Source organism: Lygodium microphyllum, chromosome 4, assembly GCF_053477565.2.
Source record: "Lygodium microphyllum isolate KBCC chromosome 4, Lygodium_microphyllum_v1.1.10, whole genome shotgun sequence".
Taxonomy (NCBI): domain Eukaryota; kingdom Viridiplantae; phylum Streptophyta; class Polypodiopsida; order Schizaeales; family Lygodiaceae; genus Lygodium; species Lygodium microphyllum.
This window is the reverse complement of record NC_141138.1, coordinates 104055791-104079863: the sequence shown is the minus strand read 5'-3', so window position 1 is coordinate 104079863 and position 24073 is coordinate 104055791. Positions and strand designations below refer to the sequence as shown.

The window sequence follows — 24073 nt, the reverse complement described above, 5'->3', positions numbered from 1 at the left end:
CAGGGCTACTTCTACACCCTCAAGTTCACCCACCCCTTAACAGCACAGATAGGGAGAAAGTGGAGCGCATGTGGTCCATGAAGGAGATCATGTGCATGCTCATGAGCACTAACATCACCAAATATGATGATAATCAATATCTCCATTCGGTGTGATGGTGAGACTTGTTGAGCATCCATCAGTGAGGCTACACTATCCATTTGAAGGATCTCAACTCCACGATAATGGGGTGTTTTTCAAATAGTCATATTGTTTCTTCTCCCAATTTTATTTCTAATTATGTTTGTTCAATATTTTTTTAATAATTTAGTCTCCTCTTCTCTTATTGTGCCACATAGGCTTGGGAGCAATATCCTTGATCCAAATTACTCTAACTTAACCTTTGGTTAATATATAAAACATTTATTTTTCCTTGATGCCAATTGAGTTGTGGCTTGTTGAGCTTGGCAACACTAGTTCTATGGGTTCCAAGGTAGAGAAGAACTAAAGTCCTTCTTTGATGGCACTACGTGCATCATGTTGCAAGTAGTCACTTTCTTATATGACTATAGCCAATCAAAAACATCATCTTCATAGTCAAAGATATCTTCCTCTCTAATTAGAGTGCTTCCACAATGGATAGTAGAGTTGATTGGGCCACTAAAACTCCATCATTACCCAGCTCTAAGGAAAGCTCTTACTATTGGTTGCCAAGATATACATAAAGTCTATCGGTTTCCCAATCATGTAAGGCTTTTATAATCCTTGACCACGGTTTGCCAATTAGAAGAAGATAAGATTCTTGTGTTTGAGCTAGGCCTATCACCACAAAATTCATTGAAAAAGACACTTCGTGAATCACTATTAGTACTCATTCAACAACGTTGAGGGGGTTGCATCTCTCTTTGATTAGCCACTCTTAAACATAGGATGTGGGGTACAATAAAGATAACCTAAGTGCCTTAGAATGCTCTTTGGCATAACACATGAGATAGGATCTACCGTGGATCCATGGATGGTGTCATTATTGATCCCTATTGTAAGGTTGGGGGTTCTTGTACTATGTAAGGAAGCTTGTCTAGGGACACATTGTGGACAAGTCTTGGATACCCAAAAAAGGTCAAGGATATCCCAGGACTAAAGTTTGGTCAATTAATTCCTTGCTCTAAACATGATGTTTATAGTTTCCCAAGCCATCACTTCAGCTCATGTTTTGTTGAAGGGCTAAAGCAAGAGTTTGCTTAGGGAGAGTTGTATGTGATACTCAAGAGGGTATTGGTCTCCTCATAGGAAGAGTCTGTTAATTAGAAGGGCTAGATGTACAACATAGTGGTGTTGGAGTCTATTGATTAGGAGGGCTAGATGTACACCATGGTGGTGTTAGAGGTGGGTCTATGTTCTAAGGATGGTCACCTCCTTGTGAAAATGCTTGGTCCACCACTCCTTCTAGAATATGGGTAGAGTGTTCTTCTTGAGGAGTAGCCAAGTCGGCGAGAGTTGGCATTTCCTAGGCTTGGTCATAACCTCTCCATCTCCAAGCAAGTGCTTTTAAGGTTTTTAAGAGGCCTTTTGCACAAGGCCAAGTTTGGATTTAACTAGCCTAGTTTGAGTGTTGGCACTCAACTTTGTGACCAAGTCTCCACCATTATTGTAATGGAGCTTATGATTTCAAACTTCATCAATGTTGGCAAAGTTTGCATAACTGTGTTGCGTGTCAAGTTCCTACGGGGGATTCCTCATCCTACAAAGCTTATTGTAGTTTTCTCAACTTGCAGTTTGTTTCTTGGTTAAGAAAAGCTTTTATTGACTCAAAAATGACCGGCTGAGTTAGTCTCGTGTGGACATGCAAGCAGAGTTGGCCGTGTAAAATTCTCAAGTGGCGTGGTGTCGCACGAGAGGCCTCTATGACATTTTCTAAAGTTCACTCGAGGAGTGCAGTGTGTTCTACTATTGGGTGCGTGGGGACAGAAGTCGTCGTTCCACTATGTTCGAAGCAGGGAAGTATTTTTAGAGAGAGAGAGAGAGAGAGAGAGAGAGAGAGACAAAACAAGCAACTGCCGATAGTCCCCCCACGACAGGTAGCTAGCCATTCCCCCCCCTCCTGCCTGCCACACACACACACACACACACACACTCTCTCTCTCTCTCTCTATTTTGTTTCCGGTTTCCCCAAGCCTCCATGGGGGCAGCCCTCTCGTGTTGTGGCTCCTGCTGCTGCGGGGCCTGTACTTCTGTGGCTGGCAAGATCACACAGCGCTCCGCCCGCCTCGCCTACTGTGGATTGTTCGCGCTCTCGCTCATCCTCGCATGGATCCTGCGCGAATTCTCCGCCCCGCTGATGAGGAGGATTCCTTGTAAGAAACATAGGCATGGCGGTCGCACGTTACAGTGACTTCGTTATTATTTTCCTCACCCGGAATTTCGGTCTTGCAGGGATAAATTCATCATCTACTACCCGATCCGACCAATGGTTAGAGGTGCAGGGTGTCGAGCGTGCGAGCTTGGGCAGCTTTTTATTTTTCGCAATACTCGCACTGATCATGATTCGGGTCAAGGACCAGAAGGATTGGCGGGACTCATGGCATCACGGTGGCTGGATTGTGAAACTGATTGCCTGGTTCATTTTGACCGTGCTGATGTTTTTTCTTCCCAACGGAGTGATCTCTGCATACGGTATTTCAATAACTTCATTCACTGCACTTCAGAAAAGATTCTCTCTATGTGTGTGTGTGAGAGAGAGAGAGAGAGAGAGAGTATCATGGGGCAAGGGGGCAAGGAGGGATTTCATGCTTGTTGTCTCCCATTGTAGGTTGGCGCGTCTCTCATACTCTGGCCTGAAGAAGTTGGTTATTTATGGTTGGGTTCCCTGGCTATACACATGTAGAAGCCTGTAATTGATGCCTTTGTAGCTTCATTAGGAAAGGATTGAGGTATCCCTAATCAGGGTTGTCTACCACTCAATTAAGCATGCCAAAACCGTCTCTAAACAAGCAGGGGTTTCTGAGGTCTTTCCATCCAAGCCCATATGGCATAGAGATGTTACATGTATCGTAGTTGGAGAGACAACACTGTACCCAAATCATTAGAGAGACCATAAGGATTTGAGGTCTTTCCATCTGCAGCTTGCCATATGTGGAGAGCTTGTGAGCCCATAAGAGGTATTATATACGTCATAGCTGGAGAGACTAATGTAGCAAAATGCCCTCCTTTTGTGCAAGTTCCTTAAAGTGGCTTGATTGCACTATCAGTCTATTTGTGCAATTGCAACACACCCTTATGTGAATCCTCCCCCCACCCTTGGGATGCTCCTATCTCATGGAGACAATGCCTTGTGCTGGGAAAAAGCGATTCCACTTATGATTGTGGTTACACCTACATGGTTCTCTTTATCTAATCGATGTCTCTCTCATAACCTGCTTGGAGACGTGAAAAGACACATGACCTTGGTTTTTCCAAGCTTCTGTGTCAAATATCAGGCATGTCATGAGCATAGAGCAATAAAGTATCCAATTGTTTGGCGAGTGATGCACTGCTACCACCTTTTCATCTACAAACTCAACAATCTCATCTATGGGTATGCCAAAAAGGATTGGGGAAAGTGGGTTGCCTTGCTTTGACCTCTAAGTGCTTTGAATCTTCTTTGATAAACCACACGGGTGTCTCAATTGCCCTAGGTGATTCATAGGAGGTGATGGCTGCATGGACAGGAAATGACATGCCAATGCTAGATGGCCATCAAGTGGACAGCCAGTCAGCCAGCAGATTGTTGGCTGGGACTGTTGGGATATAAAGGCCCGGTAACCTCTGTGTATATAGTACACGCACATTGTACATGTGAACGCACCCTTTACGTGGCCTAAGTATAAATACATTTTATTCTTTGTGTACCAACACATTGTTGGTACACTCTTATCTTCTTGTACTTTCACTCTGCACACACGCTCTCCAGCAGTCATACTCATACGCTCCTGTTCAAACCCAAACCAGCTGAGCTGTGGCCCGTCAGTCCAACAACTGGTATCAAAGCTCATAAGACTCTGCACGTTTTCAAGATCGTGGCGCGCAGGTCAGACGTGACGCCTTTCGCGGGCAGTTTCGGCGGGCAGTACGTGACGCGTCAGTCAGACTCGACGAGGTGGGCAGATTGGTGGGCCTTTCTTTTAGGCGTCAGTCAGACGTGGCGTGCAGGTCAGACATGATGCCTTTTGCGGGCAGTTTCGGCGGGCAGGCGTTGGTCAGACGCGATGCGACAGGGGTCAACAGACCCCCCTCCTCCCCACCGATAGTTCCTTCGTGCTTTTTTTTCAAAACAAATCAAATTTTCTCTAATCCCCTCATTAGCCTTGGCAGGTGTTCACACACCAGAGGCACAGTTTCAATATCTGTGCAAATCGGGTCATAGAATTTGGGGCTTTTCCCAGATTTGGCATCATTCATGCCTGTCAGTGACTTTTGAGTTAGAAATTGCAGACATCGCGTGCGGTGACCTCAATTAAATTGGGGATTTTGCAAATTTTGTCGAAATTTTACCTTTCTTGGGTAAAATTTGTTAGCGATTCAAATCCTGGTCAGTCGGACTGCCATGTGGCAGTGCGGCCTGGTACGGTACAGTCGGCTGCATTTAATGCAGCCGACCTGCAGTTATTTTGCGCCCAGTTTTTGGCTATATATAGCCGGGATTTCCAACAGTCTCCCACACACTTCTGTACGCAGATTACAGGCTGGAGGCTCATGCAGATTCTGTCTCTGTTCGCAGATTTCAGACAGGAGATCGTGCAGATTGCAGCGGACTTCGAGATGAACAACAGGTTGCATCGTCGAGGTGGAGACACGCAGTCCAGCGCATTGTGCCCTTGTATATATCTGCATATCTTTGTATACAGCACACTTTATACAGCAGATCTTCGTCTTCCACTGTCTCTTTCTCTCTCCTCTCTCTGCATTCTCTCTCTTTCAATCTTACGCTTCCGCACCGCTGCACTCTGACATGGTATCAGAGCAGTGTAGAAGGGCTGACTGAGTGAAGAACCAAGCTGAAGAGGAGCTTCCATCGCTACACAAGACTGCGTTTCCAGCGTTCGAGGGTGAGCAGGAGGGCTGCGCCTCGGAACAAGGCTGAAGCGAGCGCGGGCGCGTGGGAAAGGAGTCCAGGTGGTGGATTTGCTGCTGTTTACTGTTGTTTGACGAGGAGGAAGTTTGAGTTTTCAGCTTTCAAGTGCAGATTTTGCTTTTTCATCGCCTCCGGCAGGTGAAAAAGTTTTGGGACGCGGAAGAGCCCTAGCAGTCTACGTTTTCACAGTCAGAGGGGGCTGCTTTTGCGTTTGTGAAGGCATTACAGGTGAAGATGTCTAGAGAGATTGACTTGGAGTTCCAGACGATCATGGACCGGAAGGTGCCTGTCTTATCGGCTCTTCTCGCAGATCAGAAGCTCGATGGCGACAATTACCGCATCTGGCGCGTGATGATGTTGGCCATTCTTGAGTCCTACGATTTGGCGGAGCTTGTACAGGAGGAGATCAACCGGCCCTCGGTGAGAGATGAGTCCAAACTCTCTTCCGATGCTTGTGCGGAGTTGGCCAAGGCACAGTCTCACTGGGACAAACTGAATGCCCGGATTCGTCCCTTTCTTTTTCTGTCTTGTACTACAATCGGGATAGCCCACATCGAGCACTTGACGGTGGCTCGGAAGATATGGCTGGAACTTAATCATATGTATAACCGGATGACCCTTATGAAGCGGGTTTCTTTGGAGGTACAGATGCGGACCTCGTTCGCGAACAAGTCTTCTTCGTTGCGGGAGCACATCAACAAGCTTGGACAGCTTCAGATACAGGTTTAGAATGCGGGGAAGCTGATTTCCTCCGAAGACATGGCGATCACACTCTTGTCCCAATTACCGCCACGATTCGGTGCTTTCTACTCCGCCCTTATTGCTTCGGGGCGAGAGTCCACTCTTCGGTGGGAAGAGTTGGTTCCTATGGTCTTGGACCAAGAGGAACAACTGAAGGGATAGAATGCTTCCAAGTCGGAGGCACTGGCAGGTTAAGCCTCTTAGAAGAAGGGGAAGGACCAAAAGAAGAAGAAGGGGGATAACAAGTCAAAGAAGGACAAGGACAAGGACAAAGAATCCACATGCCATATTTGTGGAAAGACTGGCCATTGGAAGAAGGATTGCCCTGACAAAGACAAGAAGGACACCAATAAGAAGGACACGAAGGATTCTGGAGCGGTGGTTGCACCCTCATCAGCTGCGTTTCTTCATCTAGCTGTCATTGAGGACTCTACACCGAATGCTTTTGATGTAGCGATGACAGCTTTCCAGGCTCGAGAGTGGATCGTTGACAGTGGTGCCTCCCGGCACATGACTCCTTCATCAGATGGTGTTGCCCAGTTGCGACCTTTGCGTGGGCAGATTCTCATTGGAGATAGCTCTTTGCTGTCTATTGTAGGACGGGGTGAGATGCAGCTTATTCCAGATGGACGTGGTGGTACCCATACCTCCGAGGTCTTGCATGTACCAGGGTTAGGGTATCATCTCCTGTCAGTTCATAAGATTTGTTCCCTTGGACTTATGGTGGAGTTTGACAGTGATTCGGTGCGAGTCCTTGGTCATGGGTCACGGAAGGTTCTCTCATCAGGATATGAGGAGAACGGCATCTACAAATTGAAGTCTTCTACCGCCCTCTCTACTCTTCTTCTTACCTCTCAGACACAGTCAGAGCTATGGCATGCTCGATTTGGTCACCTCAACTATGATTATCTTCGGAGGGCGTCACGTGGACAGCTTGTTCGAGGGTTGCCGGACATAGTGGTGAGCCAGCAGCCATGCGTCTCCTGCATTCGTGGGAAACAGCATAGGGATGCGATTCCCAATAAACCTTCGCGGCGGTCTACCTCACCGTTGGAGCTTGTATCTACGGATCTTTGTGGCCCTATGAGGAACGAGTCCTTGAGAGGGAGCTCATACTTCATGTTGATCGTAGATGACTACAGCAGGATGACATGTGCCTATTTCTTGGCGTTGAAGTCAGAAGCTTTCTCCCACTTCAAGGATTGGCTTCTCTTTGAGGAGAACCGATCGGGCCGGAGATTGAAGACCTTGTGATCCGACAAGGGTGGTGAATTTGTTTCTAATGAGTTTACTTGTTTTTGTGCAGATAAAGGTATTCACCAGGAGTTTGCTAACACAAACACCCCTCAAGAAAATGGCATTCTTGAACGGAAGAACCGAAGTGTGATCGAGATGGCGCGCACCATGATGGAGCACTGACAGACACCTCAATTTCTGTGGGCCGAGGTTGTGGCTACTGCAGTCCACATCCTTAACCGATCCCCCACTTCGGCCGTTGATGGGATGACACCTTTTGAGGCTTACTTTGGGACTAAGCCCGATGTTTCTTATTTTAGGGTTTTTGGGTGTGATGTCTATGTTTACATTCCCAAGGCCCATCGTGATAAATTTGAAGCAGATTCCCGAAGACAGGTATTTGTTAGCTACAGCTCTCAGTCCCAAGGCTATCGTTTGTATGATCCTGTCAAGCGGGATGTGTACACTAGTTGAGATGTGCGGTTCGTGGAGGTTCCGGCCATAGCAGCTAGTGAGAAGCATCCCGTTCTTGGAGATCCAGAGGAGAGTTAGGCTCCCGCGACAGTTCCTTTGGAGCCCGCGTCTTTTGATTCTGATTCTGTTTCTGTTTCTGATACAGAGTCTACTGTTCCACCGGTCACCCCCGAGGAGTTACCACCAGTGGATATCCCAGAATCTTCCGCTGATGGAGGGAGACGAGGAGAGGTCCGCCGGCCTCCTGCTCGTTGGGCCCGTGACACACTTCGTGATTCAGGGATCGAGGGGGTCCCTGAGGAGTGGGGACCTCAGGATGGTCCGCGGCGGTCACGGAGGCACCAGGCACATTCTACGGAGCTTGTTTGCTCTAACTATTGTTTGATGACCCGTGTTATGCAGGATCGAGAGGCCATCTCCGTGAAGGAGGCTTTACAGTCTGCACCATGGAAGAAAGCTATGGAAGCCGAGTTGGAGGCTATTGAGAGGAATGGCACTTGGTCACTTGTGCCTCGCCCCCCGAATAAGAAGGTGATTGGCGTCAAATGGGTCTTCAAGACCAAGTACCTTAGCGATGGTTCTTTGGACAAGCACAAGGCTCGCCTTGTTGCTAAAGGTTTTGCACAGCGCCTAGGGATTGATTGTCATGATACTTTTGCCCCCACTGCTTGTATGGTGACTATTCGAGCTGTTCTTGCCTTGGCTGGCCATAGGAGATGGCCTGTCTACCAGTTGGATGTGAAGTCGGCCTTCCTTAATGGTGATTTGAAGGAGGAGATCTATGTAGAACAGCCTTCTGGCTTTGGATCTTCAGATGGGCAAGTTGACAGGTTAAAGAAGGCCTTGTATGGCCTCAAGCAGGCTCCGCGTGCATGGAATGAGAAGATTGATTCGTTCCTTCAGTCACAGTTGGGATATCGGCGTTCCAAAGCCGATCCGCAGCTTTATGCACACACTTCCGAGGCTGGTTGTGTGCTTTTTGTGTTGTATGTTAATGATTTGATTATCACAGGTGATTATGGACAGAAGGTCAAAGAGACGAAGGCAACTTTACATCGGACGTTCGAGATGACGGACTTGGGTCTACTCCATTTCTTCTTGGGCCATGAGATTTATCAGCCTCAGAGGGGGATCTTCATCTCTCAGCAAAGATATGTACAGGAGCTCTTGGTTTCTTTTGCGATGGAGGATTGTCGGACCATTTCTACTCCTATGGATCTGAACTGGAAGGCCACTTCCCATTCAGCTTCTCCCATGGCAGATGCTTCTCGCTATCGTCAGTTGATTGGTTCATTGATTTGGCTTCTCAATACTCGTGTTGATCTTTGTTTTGCTGTTGGGCTCTTGGCAGGGTTCATGAGTGAACCTCAGACGGTGCATTGGCAGGCTGCCTAGAGGATACTTCGGTATTTGAGGGGGACATCTGATTTAGGGATTCATTATCTAGCAGGCACAGGTGGTTCAGATCTTGTACTTGCAGGTTGGAGCGACTCGGATTGGGCTGGTGATATGGACCACAGGCGGTCTACAACAGGTTACTGTTTTACCTTAGGTGCAGGTGTTATCTCATGGAGTAGCAAGAAGCAACCCACGGTAGCCCTTTCGTCTATTGAGGCGGAGTATCGGGCCGCGTCTTCCACCACATGTCAGGCTGTGTGGCTTTGGAGATTGTTGGAGGAGCTTGGCTGCCCCCAGACTCGTCCTACTTTGCTGCAATGCGACAATGAGAGTTGCATTGCCTTGGCTCAGAATCCTGTTTTCCATGCTCGGATGAAGCGCATAGAGATCCAGTACCATTTTATCAGAGAGAAGCTTCTAGATGAACACCATCACTGTGGAGTACTGCAAGACGGAGGACAATCTTGTAGATTTGTTTACGAAGGTGCTTCCCCAGGCTCTCCTTCGGAGCCATTCCAGATTCCTCAGGCTTTTGCCCCGCCCAGGCTCTGAGAGGGGGTGTTAGCGATTCAGATCCTGGTCAGTTGGATTGACCAGTCGGACTGCCACGTGGCAGTCCGACCTGGTACAGTACAGTTGCCCAGTCTTTGGCTATTTATAGCCGGGATTTCCAGCAGTCTCCCACACACTTCTGTACGCAGATTACAGGCTAGAGGCTCGTGCAGATTCTGTCTCTGTTCGCAGATTTCAGACAGGAGATCGTGTAGACTGCAGCAGACTTTGAGGTGAACAGCAGATATCGAGGTGGAGACACGCAGTCTAGCGCACTGCACACGTGTATATATCTACATATCTTTGTATACAACACACTTTATATAGCAGATCTTCGTCTTCCACTGTCTCTTTCTCTCTCCTCTCTCTCTGTTCTCTCTCTTTCAGTCTTACGCTTCCGCACCGTTGCACTCTGACAAAATTTCCTAACATTGGATCCTAGAAATTTGGGGTTTTTCATGTATTGGCAAAGCTTTACTCAGTTGGGCCAGATTGATTTACATTCATGCAATTTTGGACTTGAAATTTTGGGGATTTGTGCAGAATTTGGTAAATTTCTGCATTTTTGCCCGTGCAGTGGCTGGTTAATGTATAAACAGCAGAGATTTATTTCTGGTTGAGGAAAAACAGCAAGGTATTTTGCTGGTTCAGCTTGTGCTTCCGCAGATTAGTGCATTTACTCTTGTGTTCGTGATAAAATGGCTGCAACTTCTTCCAATTTAGACATCAAGAGTTTGATGGAGATTAAATGGTTTGATGGTCATGGATTTGACCTTTGGAAAGATCGTATGCAGGGCATTTTGTTCGTGAAGGACTGTGAGGATGCTTTGCAGGAAGATAAACCCGCACTAATGTCTGATGCAGATTGGGCTAGAGTGAATAAAAAGGTTGTGGCTTACATAAAGATGGGTGTCACTGATGACATTCTGACAGACATTAAGGGTTTAGACACAGGTTATGTAATATGGGAGAAGCTGAAAACTACTTATGAGATCACCACACTTGTTAATCAGGTGCATTTAATGCGCAAGTTGGTGTATATGCAACTGGATGAGTCAAAGCCTGCAGCTGAGCACTTGAGTGCATTTACAGGGATTCTAAATCAGCTCAAAGATGCAAACTTGGACTTTGATGATAAGTTGAGGGCGATCTTTTTGATCATGACACTGCCGGACTCGTCAGTGTGGTCATAGAGGAGCTTTCAGATACAGAGGCTGATGTATTATGTGCAGTTGATTATGATGCCCTTGTATGTCACATGCAGGATATGCAGATTACCAAGGCTGATGTGATTGATGCACTCTTGTCAGTTGATGATGGTGTCACTCAGACTTGGATTGTAGACTCTGCTGCCTCTTTCCATGTAACTCCTTGCTTGGAGTGTTTTGCTATGTTTAATGCAGGTAGTTATGGAAAGGTGTACCTTGGAAATAACCATGCTTGCATCATTGATGGGATTGGCACCGTACACTTGTCTTTAGACAATGGTCAAGAACTTGTGTTGAAAGATGTCAGATATGTGCTTGGCATTAAAAAGAGTTTACTATCTGTTGGTCAGCTTGACTTGCATGGCTACACCACACTGTTTGGTGGTGGTTTGTGGAAAGTAAAAAAGGGTTCCATGCTGATTGCAAAAGGAACCAAGAAGGGCACATTGTATTGTTTGCATTGTAAAGCCTTGAATGGCAAGTTTCTTGCAGTTGCTGAAATTTGCAGTCGCTTGGAGTTATGGCATAAGAGATTAGGCCATATGAGCCAAAAGGGACTTCATGTTCTTACCTCTCTGAAGAGGGTTGATGGAAAAGGCTCTAAACTTGATTTTTGTAATGAGTGTTAGTGTGGAAAGCAAAATAAAAATTTCTTTTACTCTGGTGTCTCTCGTAAGTCCAATGTCTTGGACTTAGTGCATTCTGATGTATGTAGTACACCTGTGAAATCATTGGGTGGTGCTGCATATTTTATCTCCTTTATTGATGGTTCTAAGAAGATTTGGGTGTACTTGCTGAAAAAGAAAAGTGAAGTGTTTGCTGTTTTTAAAACTTTTCATGCATTTGTGACCACTCAGATAGATAGAAAGCTGAATGGTGTTCTAGGTTGCAAAACATTGTTGCATTGAGTACCAGTGAAGTTGAATACATATCAGCTACTGAAGCTTCTAAGGAAGCTATATGGTTGAGCAGACTTGCAGATGATCTCAGCATGTCTATGGGTACTGCAGTTTTGGGATGTGATAGCTAGAGTGCAGTGTATTTGGCTAAGAATGCCATGTATCTCACTAAAAGTCTAAGTAGAGCTCAACACGAGCTTTGCATTCGACTAGTGGGAGTTGGTTAGCTAGAGGTTCATATCGGACCTTTAAGTGGGAGGTTGTTGGGATATAAAGGCCCGGTAACCTCCGTGTATATAGTACACGCACATTGTACATGTGAATGCACCCTTTACGTGCCCTAAGTATAAATGCATTTTATTCTTTGTGTACCAACACATTGTTGGTACTCTTATCTTCTCGTACTTTCACTCTGCACACACGCTCTCCAGCAGTCATACTCATACACTCCTGTTCGAACCCAAACCAGCTGAGCTGTGGCCCGTCAGTTCAACGGGGACCAGTCGGTTAACTTCTTGGTGCTGTTGGGCTGTAAAAAGCCACTTCCCTAGTTTCCCATCCATTACATGACATTGCATTGCAGTCCCCCCTTTTGTCTATTGTATGCCCTTTTGCAATGACTAAGGAAGTTCTCAGTAGGATGGCAGCTTTGTGCATTGTACAGATTACTCACATCCCTTGGACTGGTAGCAGTGCCCAGGTGCCTTGTAGCCATAGAATGACATAAGAGGAGGTGACACATAGGAGGGTATGGCAGCATGGACAGGCAATCATGTGTCAGTGCCACATGGCTGTCAATTGGACGGCCAGTCAGCCAGCAGATTGGCTTGCTGCTTAAGGCTCGTTGGAGACCAGTTCGACTATTTTTTGGTGCTATTGGGCTGTTAAAACCCATTTCTCTAGTTTTCTTTCCATTATATGAGTTGGCACTGCAGTTCCCGTTTCTCTGGTACTATATGCCTTTTGCAATGCCAGATTTTCTTAGTTTTCAGTAGGATGGCAGCTTTGTGCATTGCACATCCACATCTCTTGAACTGCTTGGTGTAGATTGTAGCTGAGATTTGATTCGAGAAGTTAGTCACAGTCTTCATCCTCTCTTCCCACATTCTTGACTCCAGTTTCTAAATGTGTTCTCAAGAATGGTTAAATGTTTAAAAAGTTACCAAAAGTATTGAAAGAATTATAGACATACACATACACCTTTTGAAGATCTTTATAACATGTACATCTGCAATGCGGCTAAGTTTTAGGAGGAGAGCTGGGGAGCACAACACAATCACAAACATTAGAAAGTCAAACAAATCAGTTTCAAAGTTAAGATGAACAAATCAGCCACAAAGTTCCTTGTCTTTGCTAGTCTGATGACGGGGAGGGTGTCATGGGGTAGGGGCATAGTCAAGAGTCCGACATTGACATGCAAAGAAAATGCTTGAATATTGTGTGGGATGTTGGAAGCAGCACAATTATTGCAAGACTATACAAACAAGTAGGGTGAGAGAGAAACAAAACTCGAACAAGAAGAGATCTGGTTACGACTGATGATGGGGGAATTGCAAAAGTTTAACATTTTTAGTGCAATCTTGTACCTTCAAGAAGATTTTCGTGAGCATAAGTTAAAGATGGCATACATAATACATTGTTGTTGCATTGTCAAATTGCTTGTGTCTCGAGTTTCACACTTCTTTCAAATTTTGTTAAAGTTGTGCACAAATCTCTTGGCAGTAGCAAATCTTCATTGCTTGCACAAATTCTATTCATAAAACATTCATTAGACATTGTGAAAGGAAAGCAATGCAAGATAGAGTTCATGACTAAATTTTATGTAGCTGCCTTTGTAATTTCACCAGAGTATCTATTGCTGTGTCAAATTGATGTATATTTGCATTGAGTCAACTATACATTTTGACTATGCAGAGGTCTTGTCAATATTTGGTTCTGGCTTATTTTTGCTCATCCAAGTGGTTATATTACTGGATTTTACCCACAACTGGAATTCGGCATGGGTTGCCAAAGATGAACAGTTTTGGTAAGCCTTGAATTTATGCCAGAGGATTCACATTACACTTGTAGCTTACATATCTTGTATTTATGACTTTTGATTTGAATTTTGTAGGTATGTTGCATTGCTGGCTGTATCCATATTCTCTTATCTGGCAACCTTCACACTATCAGGACTTCTTTATTATTGGTTCAACCCTTCTGGTGAATCGTGCTCTTTAAATTTATTCTTTATCACAATGACTCTTATCCTGGCAGTTGGATTTTGCATAGTATCACTTCATCCCAAGGTAGAGACTGTAAGCTGTTGACTGCTAAATATAGTAATATAAGACTTCATATTGAAATTGGCATGTGCTTATGAGAGTTGTAACTATCACCTATGGACAAAAAGATCCTATGGTCTAGATATATATCTAGAAATTTGGGTTTCATACACAAATTTTAATTTGACAAAGTTCACAGCACCCATTGCCTAGTTTATAACATGTGTATGGTGTGAATTTTGGCATTATCTGTGTTTGAAAAAGAATTTAAAAAAAAATTGGTGCTGGTCTATGGATGATATGAGGGAAGTTCTGTTCTAGTATAAAAGGGGATTGCATACATCAATCGTTATTTGAGTAGTGTTGATAAAGGGAGAGGGTGGGAGGGGAATTTATCATAGATATAGACGAGATTGTATATAGATATCATATGTACACAATGGAAAGCTACATATATCTTTCTTCATATGCTGTTCCTGTAAGTGGTTAGGGAGGCCTCTTGTCTATCTTTTAAGGATATCCCTCTGTTGTCTTAGTATACTGCTCTTCTATGGTATTGTCTAGTGTCTCCTTTAGACTTGAGTGCCTTTGATAGACTTTGCTCTTTGATCTCTGTGGCTGAAGCCTGGGACTTGGATGAAACTCCTATTATTTCATGCTCTCAGACTTAACTGCATCATCTCACACAGTCTACTCACAATCTGAGCTTATATCCATCCACTCTCTCCACACTATCCTAAGCAAGCAAGAAAGTAGGCAATACAGAGTTTGTAGTAGACTCACTTCTCGCCCTCGTACGTTGTAGACTAGATGCGTTCGAAGGCTTGACAGTGGCCTCACGATATCCAAGTGTGGCTCCCTTGATCCACTCTGTCACTCCATTGCTACCAATCCACTCCTTAGTGCTCCTTGGTCTCTGTGGCTGAAGCCGGTCAAGTGAACAAGAGGGTTGCTACTATGCTAACTTCTATATTGGGATATAGACAGTTCTTATATGCATGTGTTTTAGTACTAGCTTTGTGTGTGTGAATAGATTTTGTCATCAAGTCTATTGTTCTTATACATTCATGAGCTAATAGAGATTGGTTTCACAAAAAATCTGGTGTGTTGTCTGTAAAATTTAGCTGGCTGTTTTCCTCTTCCCCTCACTATTTCTTCATCTCCTACTAGTGCATCTGTTTGATTTTACCCTTGTTATCACATAGGAAGACTGAGGCTTGTTCCTAGGACCTTGTTCACAGGCAGATGACTGAATGACTGAATGCCTTGACCATAAGTTATTTATTAGAAGCATGTTTCAAACATTGAACCAATGCATTATAAAGCAACAACATGTAGCTTTATATGCAATGATATTTATATATTTTATTAGTGTGTTTCTCACATTACAATCTGCAGTATTTCCGACATTTAAGCTTATGATGTACATTTAAATTTAAATTTTGTACATACTAGTATCAAAGTGCTTTATGTAAAGCCATGTTTGTGAATGTATTACTATTGGTTGATTATGAAGTTTTCAGAAAAACCTTGATGCTTACATTGCAATCATATCCTAAAATTTCGACAGTCTTGTATGGTAATAGGTGAATGGGAGTCTTTTGCCAGCATCAGTTATCTCTCTCTATTGTGCATACTTATGTTACACGAGCCTTTCGAGTGAACCTCGGGACTATGCATGCAATGGTCTACATAATCATTCATCTGCAGTGACAACCAGCACTTTGATACTTGGAATGTTGACAACTGTTCTTTCAGTTGTCTACTCTGCTTTGAGAGCAGGATCTTCCACCACATTTCTTTCACCTCCATCTTCTCCAAAGGGAGGTAAAGTCTTTGCATACAGCATGGACGTCTTTGATTCTTTTGTATGTTGCTGTCAACCGTTATATGGCTGCTTTTGGTAGGGTATATTTTGCTTGAGATCTATTATAAAAGCAGTAATAATTAAAAAGAGGGAGAACATAAACTTAGTGTCATGCATTTATTTGCACACTCCTTTTCCTATCTCTGTTTTTGGCAAGCTGTATTGAGATAATTCCATGCCTACTGAAAATGAAGTTGATGGTTCTGAGTATGTATTAGGAGAATGGAACTGCCGAGGCTGTTGCATTTGTTGTGCACATCATTGATGAAATGATAAAGCAAATAGAGAAAGCACAAATGTATGAATAATCATGACAAACCAGTGTGTGTTCAAACAGAATGAGCTGGATGAATATATGACTGTAAAAGGGTGCTGAGAGAGTGGAAGAGGACCTCAAGGCCTTTGAGTATGGAGCAGCAGCTATGTGGGGTGCTGAAGAAGCAGTCAAGGATTCTGGAAATCAGCCTGAAGAGTGTGGACGGATACCAAGCGCAGCAGCAGTCCTGCTCTTGATACTGAAATGCAGCCAGAAACCTGTGTTTGAGTGCTGGGCAGCAGGATGTGTTAAGTTAGCTCAGGTTTACCAGTAAAGATAATCTCAAATTACGATCTAATTTCTCTCAGCTCTCGTACAGCCCCAAAACAGTTTCTAGATAAAACTTATTCAAAATATGAAAGTTTTACCAAGGGGTAGCTTTTCTAATGACTTTTTCAGCCATTTAATTAATTGCAGAAGCAATAACTCTGAAAATAAAATTCAGCCCTTGTCCCTACCCAAAAAATTTAACATGTCCATTCATAATTGAATTGGCTAGGCCATTTAGACTCCCAAGTGGTCTAAGTATTAGTTAGCTCATGAACTAGCATTGATTAATTAATTAATGCCTACTTCCTGATTTCACAGCTAACATTTAATGGCTAATCAAATACCCTAGGTCCAAATTGTTACAAGGCACATGACTGGTATAACTTATCATAACTTTTGCCTTTGACACCCACTTACTTCTTGAGGTCTTGGGCTTGTCATTGTGATTTAATTGACTTACACACCACATTTGCACAACTTAACTAATGTCTAAATCAAATGCTAAGCAAAGTATAAATAATTGACATCTTCATAATATATGAAACCAACATTCCTTTTTGGATAAGGTCGTAGATTTGATCTAACACGTATTACAAGCAGCATCTAATTTATAAATTTGGAATAATATTTAACCATAAAAATCTTGGACATCTGACACTTGATTGGTCCCAAAACTGGTGCCTCTTGTGGTATTTCTTTTTAACTCGAGTTTCCCCTTTGAAAGTGTGAGAGAGGGTTTTATGGAGTTGATTGAATGCAATAGTTGTTACTTAAACTCATAAAAGGTGGGCATAGTAGGTTGTGAGATCACTTATTGAACAAAATTGAAGTATTTGTGAGGAGGTAACTTATTTAGGAACATTGTGACATGGACATCAAGAGACTTAGAAAGTCTTGTTGTGGCAAACTCTACGAATACATGCCAGCATTCTACTAGATTAGCCTTAAGGTTATCTTGGGTTGTAATCTTAAACCCTCGGAGCTCATGGTCAAGATTAATATGACGGGTCCCATCCCAAGATGTATCTCAGTCAGTCGAGTGTTTGCACCACTTGGATGCAAGATTAAAGTGTTGAAGCTATGGGTGAAATCTTGGGAGTAAGCCTTGTATCAACTTAACTATGGTGGAAGCATTCTGTGCTTTTTAAGAGTGGATAATCTTAGGTGGGCTGCCCACTAAGTCCCACAAGTTCTATGAGTAGGACACGCCTTACCAAATTTGACTAAGTGATGTAATTAGAATTGTTGAAATGAGTTTTTGAAAAAGCTTAGTTTGGAGGATGAGCCTCCACCACTGGTGCACATCCACTATCTAAGTAGGCAAAAGATGAGGACCTAAAAGGAAAAGGTGTGACTGTTTGAAGATCCCCCTAGTGTGGTGTATGGTATAGTAGGTGGAATAGTGAAGGGTGATGTTAGGAGGATGTGAAATTTTAATGCTTTGTGTGCAAAGGTAACTTGTATATTTGAAGTGTAAGTTAATTATTTCATCATGTGGGACCTAGGACCTTGAGATATCAAATGGTGTTGAAGGAAAAATGCATAGTAAGTTATGCTTGATAGGTACTGGGTGGTACTAGGTATCAAATTTGGGCCTAGACCAATTTATTGGCCACTAATGATAGTGGTAACATTAGAGGCTAGTCATTAGTTAATTAATTAATACTGGTCTAAGGGTCAATAATTGCTCAGGGATACTTGGGAGACAAATTGGTCTAGCCAATTTAATTATATTCTCTTGGCCAATCCAAACGGTGCTATAGTAATCTTTGTTGTGCTTGACTGCTAGCAGATGTTGGTGAAATTGTGTTTTTGGGTACTAAAAATAATTATTAAATTAAATTTTGAATTAATATTTCAAAAATTAATTTGATAAGCTGGATAAACTTTGAAAATGAGATTAGAAGGCTACCACTTGGCGAATCTTGTCTATGCAAGTGGAAAAAACGTTTTTGAGGCCAAGAGAGGGAGAGGGTCATTCCAACCTTATGTGTGTAAAAGAGAGAGAGAGAGAGAGAGAGAGAGAGAGAGAGAGAGAGAGAGAGAGTGTGGTCGCCATTGTCACTGCAATAATTGGCAAGCCATTCCTAGCCGGTAGGAGACTTTCTAGGAGTTGACGATATGTCCAGAAGAGATCACAACAGTAGGTGACATCTGTTTGAGGGGTGTTTCAGCTAGGCAACATCATATTTGGGGTGTTCCATAAGTGGAGACAGCTTTCATGGCTGTCTAGATAGGGCAATAGGTGATCTCTTCCATTTTTTTTTACAATGGAAGTCTAAATTTTCTTACTCTTTAGCATTTCTCTCATTCTCTAGCCATCTCTCAAGTTATCTTAGCAAAATCTAGCCATTTGAGTCATCGGAGGTGGAGATTTGGCTAATTCCTATTGTATACCCTAATTTACAGCACAAATTAGGGTTTGACAGGTGCCTCAGGATGCACACTCAAAATTAAGGGCCTAGGACTTGAATTCCAGTGGTTAAAATTGAAGAATTTTGGGGAGATTCAAGAGGCCAGCCAGCCAATATCAAATTTGGCGCTAAATTTTCCTTACAAGGAGTAGGGTGAACATTAATCTATGAGCAAACTAAGAGACACATTGGTTTGAAGGCTTGTTAGTCATTTATGATAGTAAGAGGTACTTGGATTAGTGGAGGAGATAAGTGAATCTGAGTTGTACTCCATTCATTTGCAATTGGAGATAAAGAAATAGTGCAAGGGGTTAATTTTGTGGCCAACAAGTTATCCATTGTCCACGATTTAGGTGGTAGAGTGTGGATTTCAATTTATGTGATTTATTTACTTGATGTAATTATTGTTGAAACAAGTTATTGCTCTACCTCGTTTGAGGAGGAAGGTTGATTTCATGGTTTCATTGCCTGGATGCCATCAATTCCCTTAAGTTGGTGGGCCGAAGACTCCTATGCTCTAGCATTGAACGGGCCTTCTCCAGCATGGTCCAATTCGCATGCTTCACCATAACATTCTTTGATGGTATATTCGGATGGAAATACGCTACTCGAATGTTGTGGTCCTTGCAAAATTGAGAAAAGAGGTGAAAAGTAAGCTCGCCACTATGATCTACTCGTACGTCACGAACCTTGGAAGTAGATTGCATCTCTGCAAACATCTTCCACTCGCAGAATCAGAAGTACGCCTTGCACTCTAGAATCAGAAGTAAGCTCTTGTACTCTAGAAAGTAAGGCCACACATAACAACTGAAGCCGTCAACAATCAACATCAAATACTTGGCCTTCCGAAGGGATGCCGTGCCCATAGGTCCGTAAAGATTTGTATGCATCAACTCTAGCGGCGGTGAAGAAGCCCTTCTAAAGGCAACCTATGGGTGAGGCTGCCTATGCTGCTTGCCTCTCAAGGAGCTAGGGCATAAAGTGTGAAGAGGAGGGAAATTGGGAAGTCCCTCCACCAACTTCTTCCGAGAAGCCCATCGGATTGCATCAAGATGAAGATGCCCATAACGAGTATGCCAAAGTAGCCCAAGCTCATGGGAAGACTGCACGGCTAAGGTTGTGAGCTTGTAGAGCCCACCCTCCTGCGTACTTGTCCAAAGAGCTGCACATGTAGAAGCATTCTCCATAGTAATTGCATCCTGGGTAAAATTGACTTGGGTACCTAGCTGTCTAAGACCATGGACAGACAACAAGTTAAAGCCCAAATCCGGTACATAAAAAACTCTGTTGGAAGAAGATTGCTTGTTAGAGAATAGAGATAAAGTCCCCGTGCCCTGAACAGGAACAATAGGGTTGTCACCAATGGTGACTGTGCCCTCTCTAGAACGAATGTCTTGAAGCCAATCCTTCCTGAAGGTCATGTGAGAAGAAGTGCCACTATCTACGAGTCAAGGCTTCTTCTAAGTGGTAGAAGCAAGGGTTGCATCCTCCTCAACAAATACATGCACAAAGATAGACTCTGTTGTGGCTGGGCCCTGGGGTTGCCTTCAAATCTTTCTCCTTGGGCTTCAAATGGGGATACTTCTGCTAATACTTGTCCTCGGGATGAGTGTCCTTTCCACAATGTGGACACTTGGGCTTCTTTTCGTTTGAATCCTTCTTGTCCTCTTCCTGCTCATCCTTGGTCTTCTCCTTCTGCTGCTTCTTCCTGCCACCTATACTTGCAGTAAAAGCCTTGGTGGAGCTAGAACCACTGGCCCCCACCTCTCTGAGTCATTGGTCATGCTCCAAGACAAGCAAGGAAAGCTTCTCCCATAAAGAGTTTCTTGCGGGTCCTCGAGGTGATGAGGTTGGTGTAGTAAACATAGAATCGGGGAGATGGTAGTTGAGTCAGGAGAATCATTGCCATATCCTCAGAAGAGATCTTCCGTCCAAGAGAGGCATGCTCACCTCTCATATCCTCCATCTTTGTGATGTGCTCCTTCATGGAAGAAGAATCATCAAGACTGAGCATTCGTAACTTCTTCTCAAGGGAAATCTTGTGGGCAAACGTCTTGTGTTGATACAAAGACGTAGGCTTCTTCCACACTTCTGCCGCGGTCTTCAACCTGCGAACATGTACAAGAACAAAATCCTAGACTTATAAAGAGAAAGGATCGGGCTTGAGAGTTGAGCCGATCCCATAAGGTTGCACGGTCCATGGATACCCCAGCATCAAGGTCCTCCTCGGGAGGCAATGGGTGAAGAAACAAGCTCCCATAGGTCGAAGGTGTTGAGGATACACTCCACCTTACAAGACCATAGTGAATACTTGGAACCATCCAATTTGTTTTCCTTGGGTAAAGAAGGGAGTATATGTACCTGAATAGAGGGAATTAGAGAAGGCATATGAACATTTGATGGAGGATTCTCCGACGGAGCCTTCACTGTAGATGGAATCCTTTGAGATATGTGGACAGAAGAAGGACGGGTTCGAGGAGACTCCTCCCGTTGTCGATCATGAAACTTCCGATATTTCCATCTCCGCTCAAAGGAGTGTCAAGAAAGGAGCTCCTCTTCCTCGACATCAAAGCTTGAGAATTGGTAAGACATCTTCCGAATCTGCAATCACCAAGCAATCTGCAACACAAGACAGAAAGAGAATGTGCCGATTGCACAAAAAGTGTTGCCAACCACCATAGATGCTGCCGCCTTGGCCTAGGAGATGCCGCCTCATCAAAACGCAAGGTGGATGGTTGGGGGTTGATGGTTGGTGTCCTCCTCTATAAGAAATCTCTCCTTCGTGTTCTCAGGTAGGCAATGACACCATGTGAGTGTGTGCAAGGGAAGAAGGAACATGGAGAGAGAGAGAGAGAGAGAGAGAGAGAGAGAGAGAGAGAGAGAGAGAGAGAGAGCAGAAAATGAAGGAAGAAATACCACACCTGAAATAAATGCTGAATACAATGATGTGGACTGATCAGTTCTTGCACGCAGCCCGGAGCGTCGATGAGGGCACCAGATCAGACTGAAATGAATGGCAGCACCAATTTTGGAGAGGAACGGGAGATAGAGTGCTGAAATCTACAAAAAAAGAGTGCTATGAGTGACTGGGGGGGCTGCTATATATAGCCCTCACCCCCCAAATCTGGCCGACCTGCTGGCGGCCAGCTAAAACTGGTCGGCTGGCCCTAAATATGGCTGACTTGCAAGCGTCTAGCCAAAACTAGCCAAATGGCCCTAAAATGTGGCTGATCTGCAGAAAATGCCCTAAAATGGGCTGCCTGCCACCCGAAAAGGAAATGCAAACACGCAACAATGCTGAATGGACTGATAGAGCTCCTTTGTCTCCTACCAGACTCTGATAGGAGCTCACAACCAGGAGGTGACAGACTGACATGCTAAAATAGGTAGGCTAACAGATTGAAGGTCAGAAGCTTTGCTCTAATAGTGTTGAAATTGTATTGAGTGAGCACATAGTAACAAGGAACGGCCGTCCTGAGGCCCCGGAACGCCGTCCCGAACGGATGGGCTGAATGGGGATGCCAAAATGGGACAAGGGCGTCCCTTGTCCCGTCCCCAACAGTCGTCCGGCCGTCCCCTACCCCGTCTCCTTGTCAGGTCCCTTGTTAGGGGACGTTTATGACAGTTTTTTTTTTTTTTTTTTGGAGTGGGTGTCTTTTAGGGGGTGGTTTTTTCGTATGTTCTTTGGTAGTATAGATTCACCCACACACACAGTAACATGGGACCGGTTTTGGGGATAGGGATAGGTCCATGGGGACAAGAATAATAAATTGCCATCCCTTGTTACCATGAAAGGGGGCTTTAACATGGGGATGCGACTTGGATGGGAAGCTACAAAATGGGCATCCCCTATTACTATGCCCACACATCCATCCACCACATCACATGCATACATTTTCAAATGCAATTTATGTATGCCGTTCCCTCTCGCGTCCCATCCCCCGTCCATGTTCCTTGCTTTTAGCCGTCCCCTGTCCTTGACCCCGTTCCCGTTCCCCGTTCCATGTTACCATGGTTGAGCATTATAGCAAGAATGCCTTTAGATATTGAGATGGGATCAAGCAGGAATGATGCCTCTTAATCTGAAAAATTCACAAAATGTTGGGGAACTTGCAATACTTGATCTTGTGGACAAGGCATGCAACATGGGAAGCAAGTTGATAATGTTGGTTTAGACCAAAATGTGGGTCATTCTAGGTCTTTAGACGTTGATGACCTGCAAGAGGGAGAGGAATTTGATGACCAGTTTAAAGATTAGCTGAGGATAGTAGTAGAAGCTTGTGCAATTGCAAAAGAGCCTCAGTTTATGCACTTTTTGTACCCCTTAAAAGAGGGCATGCCGCAAATGCAAGAAGAGGAAATTGTCTTCAAAGAGCTTGAGACAACTAGATGGACCGAAGGAAGCCAATATAGCAGTATAATGTTCCAAATGTGGGTAGTGAGCATAAAGAAATGTTGCGAGTGGGGCAATTGATGCATTTGCAAGGCCAACTTGGAAGTGCCAATCCAATGCTTTTTGGATAAGAAGGCATGCATTCTAATGTGGATCACCGGGGTACTTTGGTGTGGTTTGGTTTTCCAAGCAATGGCTGATAATGCTTCAGCCATAGGGAAGCAATGATTAAATGTATAATATATTTGATATGCAGCCACCTATGCATGGTATGCAAGGCCCAATGTATCCAAGCATAGCAAGTGGAACGCAAAACCTATGCATGGTAATATTGGCATGATGCCTTGGGCACAAGATAGTATGTTTGGCAATGCTTATATGCAGCCCACTTTGTTTGGGACTCATGGTATTAATGCTGGTCATATAAGTGCTTAATATAGTCCTGGTCATGAGGAAGAGTGCAGCTAGTAATGCATGTATGGGGAAATGTATCTTAGTATAGTTGCTAGTATGCAAATTCCCATGCATAGTCACATTGCAATGGCCAAAGTATGTAAACAAGAATGTTCCTAATGCATTTGGTACTCCTAGCATGTCAAGTACACGAGGGGCTAGTCAACTGGATGAATGCTACATATTAGTTAGGTTGGAATTGCAGCAATGTGAAAGTATAAAGCATTGCAATGCTCAAGAGGGAAAAAGGCCTAGAGCCTAGTGCAAGTTTTGGGGCATCTGAAGAGTTAAGAGGTAAAGTATTAGTGTGCTTTTTGGTGAAGTTTTGGTATTGTTTCATCTACCAATGGATGCTAAGTGGATAGAAGTGAGTGACTTGGTAGACCACTTTCAATTGTTGCAGCTTTACCTCGAGGTTTTTCAATTAGAGCCGACTTTGGATCAGACTCAATCAAGCACAATAGAGTAGGGGTCGAGAGCATTGCTTGATGCTCTAGGG

The 24073-nt window shown here is 44.0% G+C and overlaps 1 protein-coding gene across 1 annotated transcript in view; it reads left to right on the top strand.

Moving 5' to 3' along the window:
- Positions 1 to 2063: 2063 nt before the first annotated feature.
- LOC148037419 (uncharacterized) overlaps positions 2064 to 24073 on the top strand; it is a 37265-nt gene continuing 15255 nt past the window's right edge. Inside the window, exons 1-5 of the mRNA XM_087676337.1 lie at positions 2064 to 2333; positions 2413 to 2652; positions 13512 to 13623; positions 13711 to 13885; positions 15448 to 15688. Of these exons, the coding sequence (XP_087532463.1) occupies positions 2159 to 2333; positions 2413 to 2652; positions 13512 to 13623; positions 13711 to 13885; positions 15448 to 15688 (943 nt within the window). The 5' untranslated portion in view covers positions 2064 to 2158. The remainder of the gene's footprint in view (positions 2334 to 2412; positions 2653 to 13511; positions 13624 to 13710; positions 13886 to 15447; positions 15689 to 24073) is intronic.